This window comes from Anomaloglossus baeobatrachus, unplaced genomic scaffold (genome assembly GCF_048569485.1).
Source record: "Anomaloglossus baeobatrachus isolate aAnoBae1 unplaced genomic scaffold, aAnoBae1.hap1 Scaffold_270, whole genome shotgun sequence".
In the NCBI taxonomy this organism is placed as follows: domain Eukaryota; kingdom Metazoa; phylum Chordata; class Amphibia; order Anura; family Aromobatidae; genus Anomaloglossus; species Anomaloglossus baeobatrachus.
In genome coordinates, this window is record NW_027442211.1 from 294,631 (window position 1) to 308,902 (window position 14,272).

At 48.2% G+C, this 14,272-nt stretch overlaps 1 protein-coding gene across 7 annotated transcripts in view; it reads right to left on the bottom strand.

The window, feature by feature from the left end:
- Positions 1 to 14,272, bottom strand: part of LOC142264793 (DNA repair endonuclease XPF-like) — a 114,781-nt gene that overhangs the window by 61,235 nt on the left and 39,274 nt on the right. The window contains exon 5 of one of the 7 annotated variants that reach the window (XM_075332266.1): positions 221 to 3,881. The exons of the other annotated variants lie outside the window; for them this stretch is intronic. Within the exon in view, the coding sequence (XP_075188381.1) occupies positions 3,793 to 3,881 (89 nt within the window). The 3' untranslated portion in view covers positions 221 to 3,792. Of the gene's footprint in view, positions 1 to 220; positions 3,882 to 14,272 lie in introns of those variants that run through there. 7 annotated transcript variants of the gene reach the window in all.

Sequence of the window (14,272 nt, forward strand, 5' to 3'; positions counted from 1 at the left end):
CGCACTGGGCAGGGGGCGACGCTGCACATGTGGGGGGGCTCACGGGGGCAACGCTGCACTTGTGGGGGGGCTCGCAAGGGGCGACGCTGCACTTGTGGAGGGCTCGCAAGGGGCGACGCTGCACTTGTGGGGGGCTCGCAAGGGGCGACGCTGCACTTGTGGGGGGCTCGCAGGGGGCGACGCTGCACTTGTGGGGGGCTCGCAGGGGGCGACGCTGCACTTGTGGGGGGCTCGCAGGGGGCGACGCTGCACTTGTGGGGGGCTCGCAGGGGGCGACGCTGCACTTGTGGGGGGCTCGCAGGGGGCGACGCTGCACTTGGGGGCTCGCACTAGGCGACGCTGCACGTGGGGGGGCTCGCACTGGGCAGCGGGCGACGCTGCACGTGGGGGGGCTCGCACTGGGCAGCGGGCGACGCTGCACTTGGGGGGGCTCGCACTGGGCAGCGGGTGAAGCTTCACTTGGGGGGGGCTCGCACTGGGCAGCAGGCGACGCTGCACTTGGGGGGGCTCGTACTGGGCAGCAGGCAACGCTGCACTTGGGGGGGCTCGCACTGGGCAGCGGGCGACGCTGCACTTGGGGGGGCTCGCACTGGGCAGCGGGTGACACTACACTTGGGGGGGCTCGCACTGGCCAGCGGGCAACACTGCACTTGGGGGGGTGGGCGAGCAGGGGGCGACGCTGTACTTGTGGAGGGCTCGCAGTGAGCAGGGGGAGACGCTGCACTTGTGGGGGGGCTCGCACTGGGCAGGGGGAGACGCTGCACTTGTGGGGGGATCGCACAGGGCAGGGGGCGGCGCTGCACTTGTGGGGGGGATCGCACTGGGCAGGGGGCGGCGCTGCACTTGTGGGGGGGCTCGCACTGGGCAGGGGGCGACGCTGCACTTGTGGGGGGATCGCACTGGGCAGGGGCGACACTGCACTTGTGGGGGGATCGCACTGGGCAGGGGCGACGCTGCACTTGTGGGGGGGCTCGCAGGGAGAGAGGCTGCATGTTGGCTGGGGCTTGCACTAGGCAGGGGGTGACGCTGCACACTTGGGGGAGGTCTTGCAGGGCGTGCTGAGCAGGGGACCGTGTTGCATGTTGGGGGGCTCGTGCTGGGCAAGAGGCCGTGTTGCACGTTGGGGGGGGGGGGGGTGCCGCCCGCAGGGAGAGAGGCTGTACGTTGGGGGGGATCGCACTAGGTAGAGGGTGATACTTCACTTTGGGGGTGCTTGATGGGCAGGTGGCCAGTGTTGCATGTTGAGGGGGGGGGGCTTACAGGGGGCCGTGTTGCACGTTGGCAGTGGAGACTTGCAGGGAGCTGTGTTGCATGTTGGGGGCTTGCAGGGGGCTGTGTTTCACATTGGGGGGGGCTCACGCTCGGCAGGGGGCCGTGTTGCACATGGTGGGGGGGACCTCGCACAGGGAACTCAGTGTGTTATTAATCTTCTCCCTTTGTTTTTCAAATACAGCTTGTGACTATCGGCACTGGGTGTTATTCCCCCCCCCCCGTCGTCCCACCTCAGAGACCGAGAGAACAGTGTGGTGTAATCCACATCACCCCTCCTGTGTCCTCCAATGTATTCAACGAGAGAGGATTTTTCTGGTAAATGCAGAAATACAATTTTTAGGCTGTGCACACGTTGCGTCGTGTCCCTGTAGAAATTTCTGCAGGAATTTGGCAGCACATGTGCGCGTCAAATCGCTGCATAAACACTGCGTAATGGATTCAGTGTGTCTGCAGAATAGATGCCGATGTCATGTGCTCTGGATGCTGCCTCTCCCATAGACAGAGCGGGGGCTGCATCCAAAGCGCACGGAATAAGTGACATGTTGCTTTTTAGCACGCAGCGATTTGGAACAAAATTTTGGCATCCAAATCGCTGCGTTCTCAAACGTGCACATGGATTATGCACAATCTTCATAGATTGTGCAGGGGACGCAGGTCGCATGCATTTACGCTGCAGTGCAATACGCAGCATAACTGCATGAAATTCGGCAACATGCGCATGAGCCCTAACACCTAAAACGCACGGGACCCAAATACAAAAGATTTTTTTCTTTCACTGTCGCCAATGTCCAACATGGCTTAATTCTACGTATTGATTTGTAAAGTTGATTGTTACAGTTGATATATTTGTATCCCCGACCTACTGTCTTCCCCTCCCTCATTACCCTGTAGACTGTAAGCCCCCCGAGGGCAGGGTCCTCTCCCCTCTGTACCCATCAGTCAGTGTTATATATTTGTATCCCCGACCTACTGTCTCCCCCTCCCTCATTACTCTGTAGACTGTAAGCCCCCCGAGGGCAGGGTCCGCTCCCCTCTGTACCAGTTTGTCGGAATTGGTTTATTCACTGTAATTTATTTCTGTATTTTGTGTGTAACCCATTCCCATGTGCAGCATGGAATCAATGGTTCTCTATAAAAATATAACTGTATAAATATTTCTCCTTTTTTTTTTTTTTAGAATTGATATACTTGCTTTAATAAAACTGTTTTATTAAAAAGTTTGTGCAGAATGTTCATTTCTATAATGATAAAGCTCGGAGTGACATTAGTGAGCAGTCACTGCCGGTTGGATCTGTATCGGGCTGCGTTCACACATTGCTGTAGGTAGTTTCCACAACAACTCACAGTCCTCGCATGTAGACCCACAGTAAACTGTTCAGATCTCGCTGACAGTTCATTTTCTGTCTTTGGCAGCCCCCTGATCCTCTCTTATGCCCCTCATTTATTAGGCCCCAGTCGTGTTTCCCTCATTTTGTGGCAACATAACTCGTGAGGCTCACACCGCCTGATTCAGGTCATTTGGGGCAAAAATGTTTTGGTTTTTTTTTTAATTTAAAGGGACGTAAGTTACTTTTCGCTAAGCGTCTGTTTGTTGCCACCACTGTTCCATAGGACAGGCTCTGGCAGAGGTCACACTATATATTTTACACAGGGGTCACAATACGCCTTAGAAATTTTGAGAAGTATTTTTAGCCGCTGAGGAGAACATCATAATTTGCAGCAACCCAAAATGATAGTACATACAGTAGATGGGTATCCATAAGGCCCCTTTCAGATGTCCGTGTTTAAATAGGTGCAAGCCACACGTATCGATATGGTCGTCCATGTGGTACTGGTAAAAAAAAAAAGTATGATACTGAAATGAATATTTTGGGCTGGTTTTTTTTAATGTGTAAAGCCTGAAAAATTATAGATATAGAAAGATAAATAGAACTGATAGAATAGTGGTATAGAGATAGTTAACTTAACCAGCTGTTTTACACCATTTTTTATTTTTTAATTAAAGAAAAAAAAACCGTGGGGTCCCCCCAACTTTCATGTCCAGCATAGGAACAGCAGCAGCTGCAACCTTCAGTTGTCTGCTGTACCTTGGCTGGTTATGAAAAATAGGGGATCCCACGCTTATTTTTTAAATTTTTAGATTAAAAAAAAAAAAGTCACCTCCATTTTTACTAAAAACCAGCCATGGTACAGCAGACAACTAGGGGATGATATTATTAGGGTGGAAAGGGCCATGATTATTTGGCCCTTTCCAGCCTAACAATAGTAGCCCACAGATGCCCAAGAAGTGGCGCATCCATTAGATGCGCCAATTTTGGTGCTGGACCCGACTCTTCCCATTGCTCTGGTGCAATGGCAAACGGGGTAATATTTGTGGGGTTGATGCCAGCTGGCATCAAGCCTTGGTATTAGTAATGGGTGGCGTCTAGCATGCACCCCTACCACTAGTCCAGTAATTGAAAGGAGAGTAACAAAGTTTATATGAACAAAAAACCTCAGACTCAGCCCTCATTCACCAATTTATTTGATTTTTATACATAAAAAAAAAAAAAAAAAAAAGTTCCTCCGTAATCCATAGTGAGGTCCCACGATGTTCCCCAAAAGCAAACCTGGAAAGACATAAAAAGAGAAAATCATTCAATAAATAAAGACAAGAGACATCCTTTTTCCCAATTTATTTCTCTATCAAAGCCCTAATCCTGGTCTGTCGAAATCCAATTGGGGGCGGCCACGTCAATCCCATACTGCTGTCATGTTTAATGGAGAACCGAACGTTCCTCATTGGTTGTGAGAGCACACACACACTGCTGTGTATGCTTCCGTTCGGTGATCTGCATCTCATAAGGTGAGCTCAAGTCACCGCAGGGACGCCCTCAGTAGTATGTGTGCAGGCGCGGCAGTGATGTCATGGGTTAATCAGAGTTCACAATGAACTCAGATGACATCCTGATGACACCTCTGTGATGTCCGCGCTACTGTGGGTGTGGCGGCAGTAACGTCATGGGTTCATCGTTCCCAATGAACTTTGATGAACCCGTGAAGTCATTGTCGCTACACCCGCAGTAGCGTGGGAGTTGTCAGGATATCATCAGAGTTCCTTGGATACTCACCTGTCCCCAGCGATGCTGTCCCTGGCATTGATGTCTCTGGTGCTTCTAGGTCCTCTGTGCAGTGCATATTCATTGAGTATAATGAGCGGGGATCAGAAGCAAGTGACAGCAGGGCTGGAGACAAGTGAGTATAAAAATTAATTTTATTTCAGAGACAAGTGTTTTCTCCGGTACGTGTCACACGGATCACATCAGCGTTTGATACCCGTGCTGCTGCAGAAAAAAACGGACATGTCTGCGTGCAGGGAAACGTGGGGCCACTCGGTCCATGTAAAAACATGCATGTGTGAGGAACACCATAGAATAACATGAGTACGTGTGGCATCCGTGTTAAAAATGGATGTGACACATACCTGAAACATATGGATAAAAATTCCCCGTTTTCCCAATCAGTGCGGGTCCCAGTGATCGGACACTGATCAGCAGGTTATCACCGGGCCCATGGATAGGTGATCACTTGTTTTCACTAAACAAACCCTTCAAGGCCCATAAACAATCCCTACAATCGTTTGGCCGACAGCTCTCTCCTATCACATACAGGAGTGTTCGGCAAATGTTCTTGTGTTCTCTATCTGAGAGCAGATGTCGCCTCCTCTGGGGGTGGATTATCTTTCAAGAGAACAAAAGGATCAACAAGTGGAATTCAAACACGCCGGTTCCTTCCCTCCCTTTACATCCATTCTAGGGGTAAGTCGGGAAGCCTCCATACACATCAGACTGTTGTCTGATCCGGGCGACTTTAGCCCTGTGTATGGGAGCCTTCATGTAATCTGCATAAGGGCTTATTCAAACATCTATGCACATCAGTAAAATCTCTGAACACAATGCATGGACTGGCTGAGGCCGTCCTAAAGGTCCAGTCACACTAAACAACTTACCAGCGATCCCAACAACGATAGGGATCGCTGGTAAGTTGCTAGGAGGTTGCTGGTGAGATGTCACACTGCGACGCTCCAGCGATCCCACCAGCAACCTGACCTGGCAGGGATCGCTGGAGCGTCGCTACACGAGTTGCTGGTGAGCTCACCAGCAACCAGTGACCAGCCCCCAGCGCCGCGTGGAAGATGCTGCGCTTGGTAACTAAGGTAAATATCGGGTAACCAACCCGATATTTACCTTGGTTACCAGCGCACGCAGCTACACGAGCAGGGAGCAGCGCACACCGCTTAGCGCTGGCTCCTTGCTATCCTAGTTACAGCACACATCGGGTTAATTACCCGATGTGTGCTGCAGCTACATGTGCACAGAGCAGGGAGCAGCGCACACTGCTTAGCGCTGGTTCCCTGCTCTCCTAGCTACAGTACACATCGGGTTAATTACCCGATGTGTGCTGCAGCCACATGTGCAAGGAGCAGGAGCCGGCACTGACAGAGCGGCGGAGGCTGGTAACGAAGGTAAATATCGGGTAACCAAGGACAGGGCTTCTTGGTTACCCGATGTTTACCGTAGTTACCAGCCTCCGCAGAAGCCGGCTCCTGCTGCCTGCACATTTAGTTGTTGCTGTCTCGCTGTCACACACAGCGATCTGTGCTTCACAGCGGGACAGCAACAACTAAAAAATGGCCCAGGACATTCAGCAACAACCAACGACTTCACAGCAGGGGCCAGGTTGTTGCTGGATGTCACACACAGCGACATCACTAGCAACATCGCTGCTACGTCACAAAAGTTGTTCGTTAGCAGCGATGTTGCTAGCGATGTTGCTTAGTGTGACAGGGCCTTTATAGACAGTGCTGTGAGATCAGACCTCATGAGCCTCAGTGCAGCAACTCTGATCCAGTCACCTCTGTAGTGAGACAGCTAGAATGGAGCTGCTGCAGGGAGGACGTTCCTTATAGACAGTACCCAGAAATCATGGACCTAGATGCAACAACTCTATTCTTATCATCTCTGTACTGAAACATCTTTAATGGAGTTGATGTACACCAGACGTCCTTATAGACAGTACAGTGAGCTCCAAAATCATGAGCCTCAGTGCAGCAACTCCGATCCAGTCACCTCTGTAGTGAGACAGCTAGAATGGAGCTGCTGCAGGGAGGACGTCCTTATAGACAGTACAGTGCCTAAAAATCATGAACCTCAGTGCAGCAACTGCGATCTAGTCATCTCTGTACTGAGCAGTGGCGTAACTAGAGTTTGATGGGCCCCAGTGCAAAGTTTGGACCTGCCCCCCCCCCCCAACACAGAAACACGGGGTACGGGATAATGATGTTAACACTTGACTCTTTCCCTCAGCACCCAGGTTTCCCATGATCTGAAATCCCTCTTTCTACCATCACCCAGCTTTCCTATATTCTGATATGCATCTTGTCCTCAGTACCCACCTATGCTCTGCTATACATCATTCCCCAGCATACAGGTTTCCCATGCTCTGATAGAGCCTATTTCCATCAGCACAAAAATTTCCCATCCCAAGCTTGTGTCTTTGTCCCCCCTCATATATATAGTTCTCCAAATACTATAATGGCCCCCACATAGCCTTCCATATAGTATATTAGGTCCCACGTAACCCTTCATTTTATTAGCATGCACCCCATAGTCCTCCTTGTATTATAATGCATTTCCCATAGTCCTCCATGTATAAGGTAGCTCTCATAGCCCTCCAATTATTACAATACAACTCCCATAGTCCTCCATGTATTATAATTCACCCCATAGTCCTCCATATATTATAATGCAGCCCCCATAGTCCTCCATGTATTATAATGCAGCCCCCATAGTCCTCCATATATTATACTGCACCCCATAGTCCTCCATATATTATACTGCACCCCATAGTCCTCCATATATTATACTGCACCCCATAGTCCTCCATATATTATACTGCACCACATAGTCCTCCATATATTATACTGCACCACATAGTCCTCCATATATTATAATGCAGCCCCCATAGTCCTGCATGTATTATAATGCACCCCACAGCTCACCATGTATTATAATGTAGACCCCATAATCCTCCATGTATAATAATGCAGCCCCGATAATCCTGCATATATTATGCAACCCCCAGAGTCCTATATGTATTAAAATGCACCCCATAGTCCTTCATATTGGATTATGCAGCTCCAAAGTCCTCCATGTATAATGCACCCCTATATTCCATGTAACAGGGATCCTTCATATAGTATTATGCACCCCTTATATTCCTCCATATAGTATTATGCACCCCTTATATTCCTCCATATAGTATAATACACCCCTTATATTCCTCCATATACTGGTATCACCCCTTATATTCCTCCATATAGTATAATACACCCCTTATATTCCTCCATACAGTGGTATCACCCCTTATATTCCTCCATAAAATAGTATGCACCCCTTATATTCCTCTATATGCTAGTATGCAGCCCCCATATAGTGCACCACCATATTGTGTGCCCCAATATAATATTATGCGCCAATATATAGTTATATGCAGCCCACATATACTATTTTGCAATCCCCATATAGTAGTATGCTTCCCCATAGTCCTCTGGCCATCCTGATTAAATACACAAATATACGCACTTCTCCTCATTCCCCCACTGCCCGAGTCTCCTCAGCGTGTGTCCACTGTTCTGCCACTCTGACATTTTACACAGCGGCGCGCAGTAGTGACGTCACCGCACTCCTCTGTGCTGACACATCACAATGTCACAGACACACAGCGGGAGAATGATGAGAAAGGGAGTGTTCTGCTCCTTCTCTCATCATTCCTTTCAATTGTATTGGCATGTGTGATGCCGATATAAATGAAAGTGCGATCCTCGGCAGGGGGCCCACGGGAGGGGGGCCGATTCCAGCGCTGGCATCGGGCCCCAGTGACTCACGGGCCTTATGCCACTGGTGGTATGCCACTGGTGGAAGCTACAGGGAGATCATCAAAAAATCCACTCCAATCTAGACAGCTCACTAGTGAATCATCTAGAAGGGAGTTGCTAAAATGAAGTCCTCAAAAAGCAACTACAATCCAAAGTTGTAGATTGTGACGACTCTGCTGCGCTCTGTTACGCTTCTCCCTGTGAGGCTCTGCCCAATCTTCCATAAAACACCCATTCTAGTCACCTCAGCACCGACCTGTCCAGAGTGGAGGCTACGATGAGGTCCTCAAAAAAGCCACTCCAATTTAGTCGGCTCACTAGTGAATCATCTAGAATGGAGTTTGTAAAATGAGATCCTCAAAAAATCAACTACAATCCAATATTGTAGATTGTGGCGACTCTGTTGGCTGCGCTCTGTTCACATGTTGCAGATTGGGTGCAGAAATGTTCTCCATGAAATCTGCACATTCTGACAGATAACTGCACCAAAAAACACATGTGTTTTGGTACATTTTGGTGCCAAACATTTTTCTTAATGTAGTCAATATTCACATGCTGTAAATTGCACTAAATCTGCAAAAAAAATAATGTGCGCACAACACATCAGCATTTACATTGACTTTGCTGCCATAACTGGCCTAAAGATAGACATGCCGTGCTACAAACTGCACAAAATCTGCAACAAAAAACGCACTGAGCACGCAGCCTTACGCTTCTCCCCGTAAGACTCCACCCTCTCTTCAAAAATGTCGCTATCGAGGCTGGGACTGGAGGGCGTAAAGTAAAACTCAAATTGGAATTTTACCCTATAGAAATACAGAAAAAATATCACAGTGTGGACGTTTGCTCCATTTAAAACTTGAGCAACTCCTGAAAAAGCATTAAAACATTAGTCATGAAATCATTAAAATTATAAAGCTGGTATATGTATGTTTATATGTGTGTGTGTGTCTGTATATGTGTGTGTGTGTGTATGTGTGTGTATATTTGTGTGTGTTGTGTATATATGTACAGTACAGACCAAAAGTTTGCACACACCTTCTCATTCAAAGAGTTTTCTTTATCTTCATGACTCTAAAAATTGTAGATTCACATTGAAGACATCAAAACTATGAATGAAAACATGCGGAATGAAATACCGTACTTAAAAAAGTGTGAAACAACTGAAAGTATGTCTTATATTCTAGATTCTTCAAAGAAGCCACCTTTTGCTTTCATTACTGCTTTGCACACACTTGGCATTCTCTTGATGAGCTTCAAGAGGTAGTCACCAGAAATGGTCTTCCAACAGTCTTGAAGGAGTTCCCAGAAATGCTTAGCACTTGTTGGCCCTTTTGCTTTCACTCTGCGGTCCAGCTCACCCCAAACCATCTTGATTGGGTTCAGGTCTGGTGACTGTGGAGGCCAGGTCATCTGGCGTAGCACCCCATCACTCTCCTTCATAGTCCAATAGCCCTTGAGCTGGGTTCACACATAGCGACAGCGACAACGACGTCGCTGTTACGTCACCATTTTCTGTGACGCAACAGCGACCTTGTAAGTCGCTGTTTTGATCGCTGCTTAGCTGTCAAACCCAGAGACGCAGCAGCGATCATAACGACACGCGTCGCTGTGGAAACGATGCTGCGCTTGGTTACTAAGGTAAATATCGGGTAACCAACCAAAGTGCTTCTCTGGTTACCCGATATTTACCTTGGTTACAAGCGCACATCGCTTAGCGCTGGCTCCCTGCACTCATAGCCACAGTACACATCGGGTTAATAAGCAAAGCTTTGCTTATTTCCCAATGCGTACTCTGGCTGTGTGCAGGATGCAGGGAGCCGGCAGCACAGGCGGCGTGAGAGCGGCGGACGCTGTAACTAAAGTAAATATCGGGTAACCAAGGAAAGGACTTCCCTTGGTTACCCAATGTTTACCCTGGTTACAGCTTACCGCAGCTGCCAGAAGCCGGCTCCCTGCTCCCTTTAGTTCGTCGCTCTCTCGCTGTCGCACACAGCGATGTGTGCTTCACAGCGGGAGAGCGACGAGCAAAAAATGAAGCAGGATATTCAGCAACAAGCGGCGACCTCACAGCAGGGGCCAGCTCGTTGCTGGATGTCACACACAGCGACGGGACGTCGCTGCTACGTCACAGAAAATGGTGACGTAGCAGCGACGTCGCTGTGTGTGACACCACTTTTACACAGCCTGGAGGTGTGTTTGGGGTCATTGTCCTGTTGAAAAATAAATGATGGTCCAACTAAATGCAAACCGGATGGAATAGCATGTCACTGCAAGATGCTGTGGTAGCCATGCTGGTTTAGTATGCCTTCAATTTTTAATAAATCCCTACAGTGTCACCAGCAAAGCACCCCCACACCATCACACCTCCTCCTCCATGCTTCACGGTGGGAACCAGGCATCTAGAGTCCATCCGTTCACTTTATCTACAAAGACACGGTGGTTGACTCCAAAGATCTCAAATTTGGACTTATCAGACCAAAACACAGATTTCCACCCGTCTAATGTCCATTCCTTGTGTTCTTTAGCCCAAACAAGTCTCTTCTGCTTGTTGCTTGTCCTTAGCAGTGGTTTCCTAGCAGCTATTTACCATGAAGGCCTGCTGCACACAGTCTCCTCTTAATAGGTGTTCTAGAGAGGAGAAGGTGTGTCCAAACTTTTGGGCTGTACTGTATATGAGGACCTCAAAAAATCAACTCCATTCTAGTGGTTTCTATAAGGAGCTGTATAGATTGGAGTTGATTTTTTGAGGGAGAGATCCTCAAAAGATCAACTCCATTCTAGTCACCTCAGTACTGAACTGTCTAGAGTGGAGTTGATATAATGAGGTCCTCAAAAAAACAACTCCATTCTAGTCACTTCACTAGTGAGCCGTCTAGAATGGAGTGGCTAAAATGAGGATCACAGAAAATCAACTCCATCCTAGACGCAACCATGACATCACGCTCTGACGTCACACCGCACAGCCACACGTCAGTTCCCACTACAAGGACCGGCTTCCTATAAACTTACATGAACATCTCTCTTATTGCTCCCGATTCAGGAGGCGTCCTGCAGGAAACCAATAAGTAGCAGCTGAGTCGTTATCCAACCCACCAGAAAATAAAAAAAATTCTAAAAGGTCCAGGCTACCATCCAATACACCGGCAGGCTGTCCGCCGATCTTTATTTAGAACTGCACAAAGTTCTCAACATGGCGGCCGGGGCCCGCACTCTGCCCGGCTGCTCCCAAACCTCTTGACATGCGCTGCGCACAAAAAAAGACGTCCGCGATAACCCACCGCGCTCTTAGCTATTGGCGACCTCTGGCAGCACCAGGACGGTACTGAACCCATGCTGATAGGGAGGGGAGGGGTACTGGAAGGAGGAGATATCCGGCAGAGCAGGGACAGCGAGCGACATTCAGAACTGGAGTATTGTGTGCAATTTTGGGCGCCGGTGCTGAAGAAAGACATTACTGAACTTGAAAGGGTTCAGAGGCGGGCTACTAAAATAATAAATGGAATGGGTGCATTACAATACACGGAAAGGTTATCAAAATTAGGTCTATTTACTCTAGAAAAGAGAAGACTTAGGGGAGACCTAATAAATATGTACAAATATATCAGAGGGCCATATAGAGATCTCTCCCATGATCTGTTTGTACCAAGGACTATGACAAGAACAAGGGGGCATTCTTTTCGATTGGAGGAAAGAAAATTCCTACATCAGCATAGAAGAGGGTTGTTCACGGTAAGAGCAGTGAGGCTCTGGAACTCTCTTCCTGAGGAAGTGGTGATGGCCAACTCACTGAATGAATTTAAGAGAGGAATGGATGCATTTCTTGTTAGCAAAAGTATAGAAGGTTATAAATAGCATAATCTTACAGGTAGATAGAAGAGTGACCTAGATTATTAGAGGAATGGGGGGGGCTGCAATACCAAGACAGGTTATTAAACTTGGGGTTAGTTAGTTAGGAAAAACAAAGGCTTAGGGGGATCTAATCACAATGTATAAATATATGAGGGGACAGTACAGAGACCTTTCCAAAGATCTCTTTACACCTAGGCCTGCGACTGGAACACGGGGGCATCCGCTACGTCTTGAGGAAAGAATGTTTAATCATAATCACAGATGAGGACTCTTTACTGTACGAGCAGTGAGACTATGGAGCTCTCTGCCGTATGATGTTGTATTGAGGGATTCACAAGTAAAATTTAAGCAGAGCCTGATCGCATTAATTGAAAAATATAATATTACCAGTTATGTATATTGGATTTTATGACAGGGTGTTGATCCAGGGAACTAGTCTGATTGCCGTATGTGGAGTCAGGAAGGAATTTTTTTCCCCATTGGAGCTTATTTGACACATTGGGGTTTTTTTGCATTCCTCTGGATCAACATGTTAGGCTACGGGTTGAACTAGATGGACTTAGAGTCTCCCTTCAACCTTAAAAACTATGAAAACTATGAAAACTTCTAGGAGCCACAAATTTATCACAGTGCCTTGAAATGATAAAGTGAGAGTGCTTAACCCTTTGCATATTCATACCTGCAGTGGCGTAACTAGAGTTTGATGGCCCTGGTGCAAAGTTCGGACCTGGACCCCCCCGTCTCCATGTACACCGACACTTGGGGTATGGGATAATGACACTGACACTCGGGGTACAGGATAATGACGCTGACACTTGGCTCTTACCCTTAGCACCCAGGTTTCCCATGCTCTGAAATCTCTCAATCAGCACCCAGCTTTCCTATGTTCTGATATCCAACTTGTCCTTGGCACCCAGCTTCCCCATGCTCTACTATACATCTTTCCCTCAGCAGCACCCAGCTTTTCCCATATCAGAGCATGGGAAAGCTGGGTGCTGAGGGAAAGAGCCTTTTTCCCTCAGCACAAAACATTCCCATGCCATGCTTGTATCTTTGTCCCTCCTTGTATATAGTTCTCCAAATACTATAATGACCCCCACATAGCCTTCCATATAGTATAGTGGGTCCTACATAACCTTTCATATATTAGAATGCACCTCCATAGTCCTCCATTTATTATAATGCATTTCCCTTAGTTCTCCATGTATTAGAATTCACCCCATAGTTCTCCATATATTATACTGCACCACATAGTTCTCCATGTTTTATAATGCACCATGTATAAGATAGCCTCCATAGTCCTCCATATAATATAATGTAGCCCCCATAGTCCTACATGTATTATAATGCAGCCCCATAAACCTTCATATTGTATTATGCAGCCCCCTACTCCTCCATGTATAATACACCCCTAGATTCCATGTATACAGTGTCCTTCATATTGTATTATGCAGCCTCATACTCCTCAATGTATAATGCAGCCCCCCAGGCCTCCAATGTATAATGCAGCCCCTTAGACCTCCATGTATAATGCAGCCCCCCAGGCCTTCATGTATAATGCAGCCAGCCCACTAGGCCTTCATGTATAATCCAGTACCTCGAGGCCTCCATGTATAATTCAGCACCTCAGGTCTATAGCCACCGTGTACTCTTTGATTTATATATAAAAAAACACAACAAGTACTCACCTCTTTCCTCGTTCCACTGCTGCTCCGGTCAGCGTACTCCTGTCCTGCACTCTGCATGCCTCAGCACAGCAGTCGCACAGGAGTGAAGTCACCGCCCAGGCACAGGGGGAGAATGATGGAGCGGCATGGGCCGCTCAATGCTTTATCATTGCTGTGTATGATGACAGGGGAGGAGGGCCCGGTGCTGCCGCTGGTGCCGGTGTCAGCGGCGGTGGCACCAGGTCATATAGCGGCCGCGTGGTATGTGACAGAACAGCGCAGCTCCTCTCTCACAGGAAGGAGCTGGCTGCTGATCTGCAGGGCGACCACGGGCCCCTAACCTACCGGGCCCGGTCGCAATGGTGACCTCTGCGACCACGGTAATTATGCCCCTGGATATACTATATTTCCCATTTGCACCCTTTTGTCTGTAGGGTCCTCACCTCCTAACTCAGGTGGTTTGGACTCCAGCCTTTAGTAGCGCGGTAGTACTTCTTTGGTTGTTTATTTCCATTATCTGACAGATCTGGACATGGAATCTGTCCTCTACCAGCGGCTACTTCCA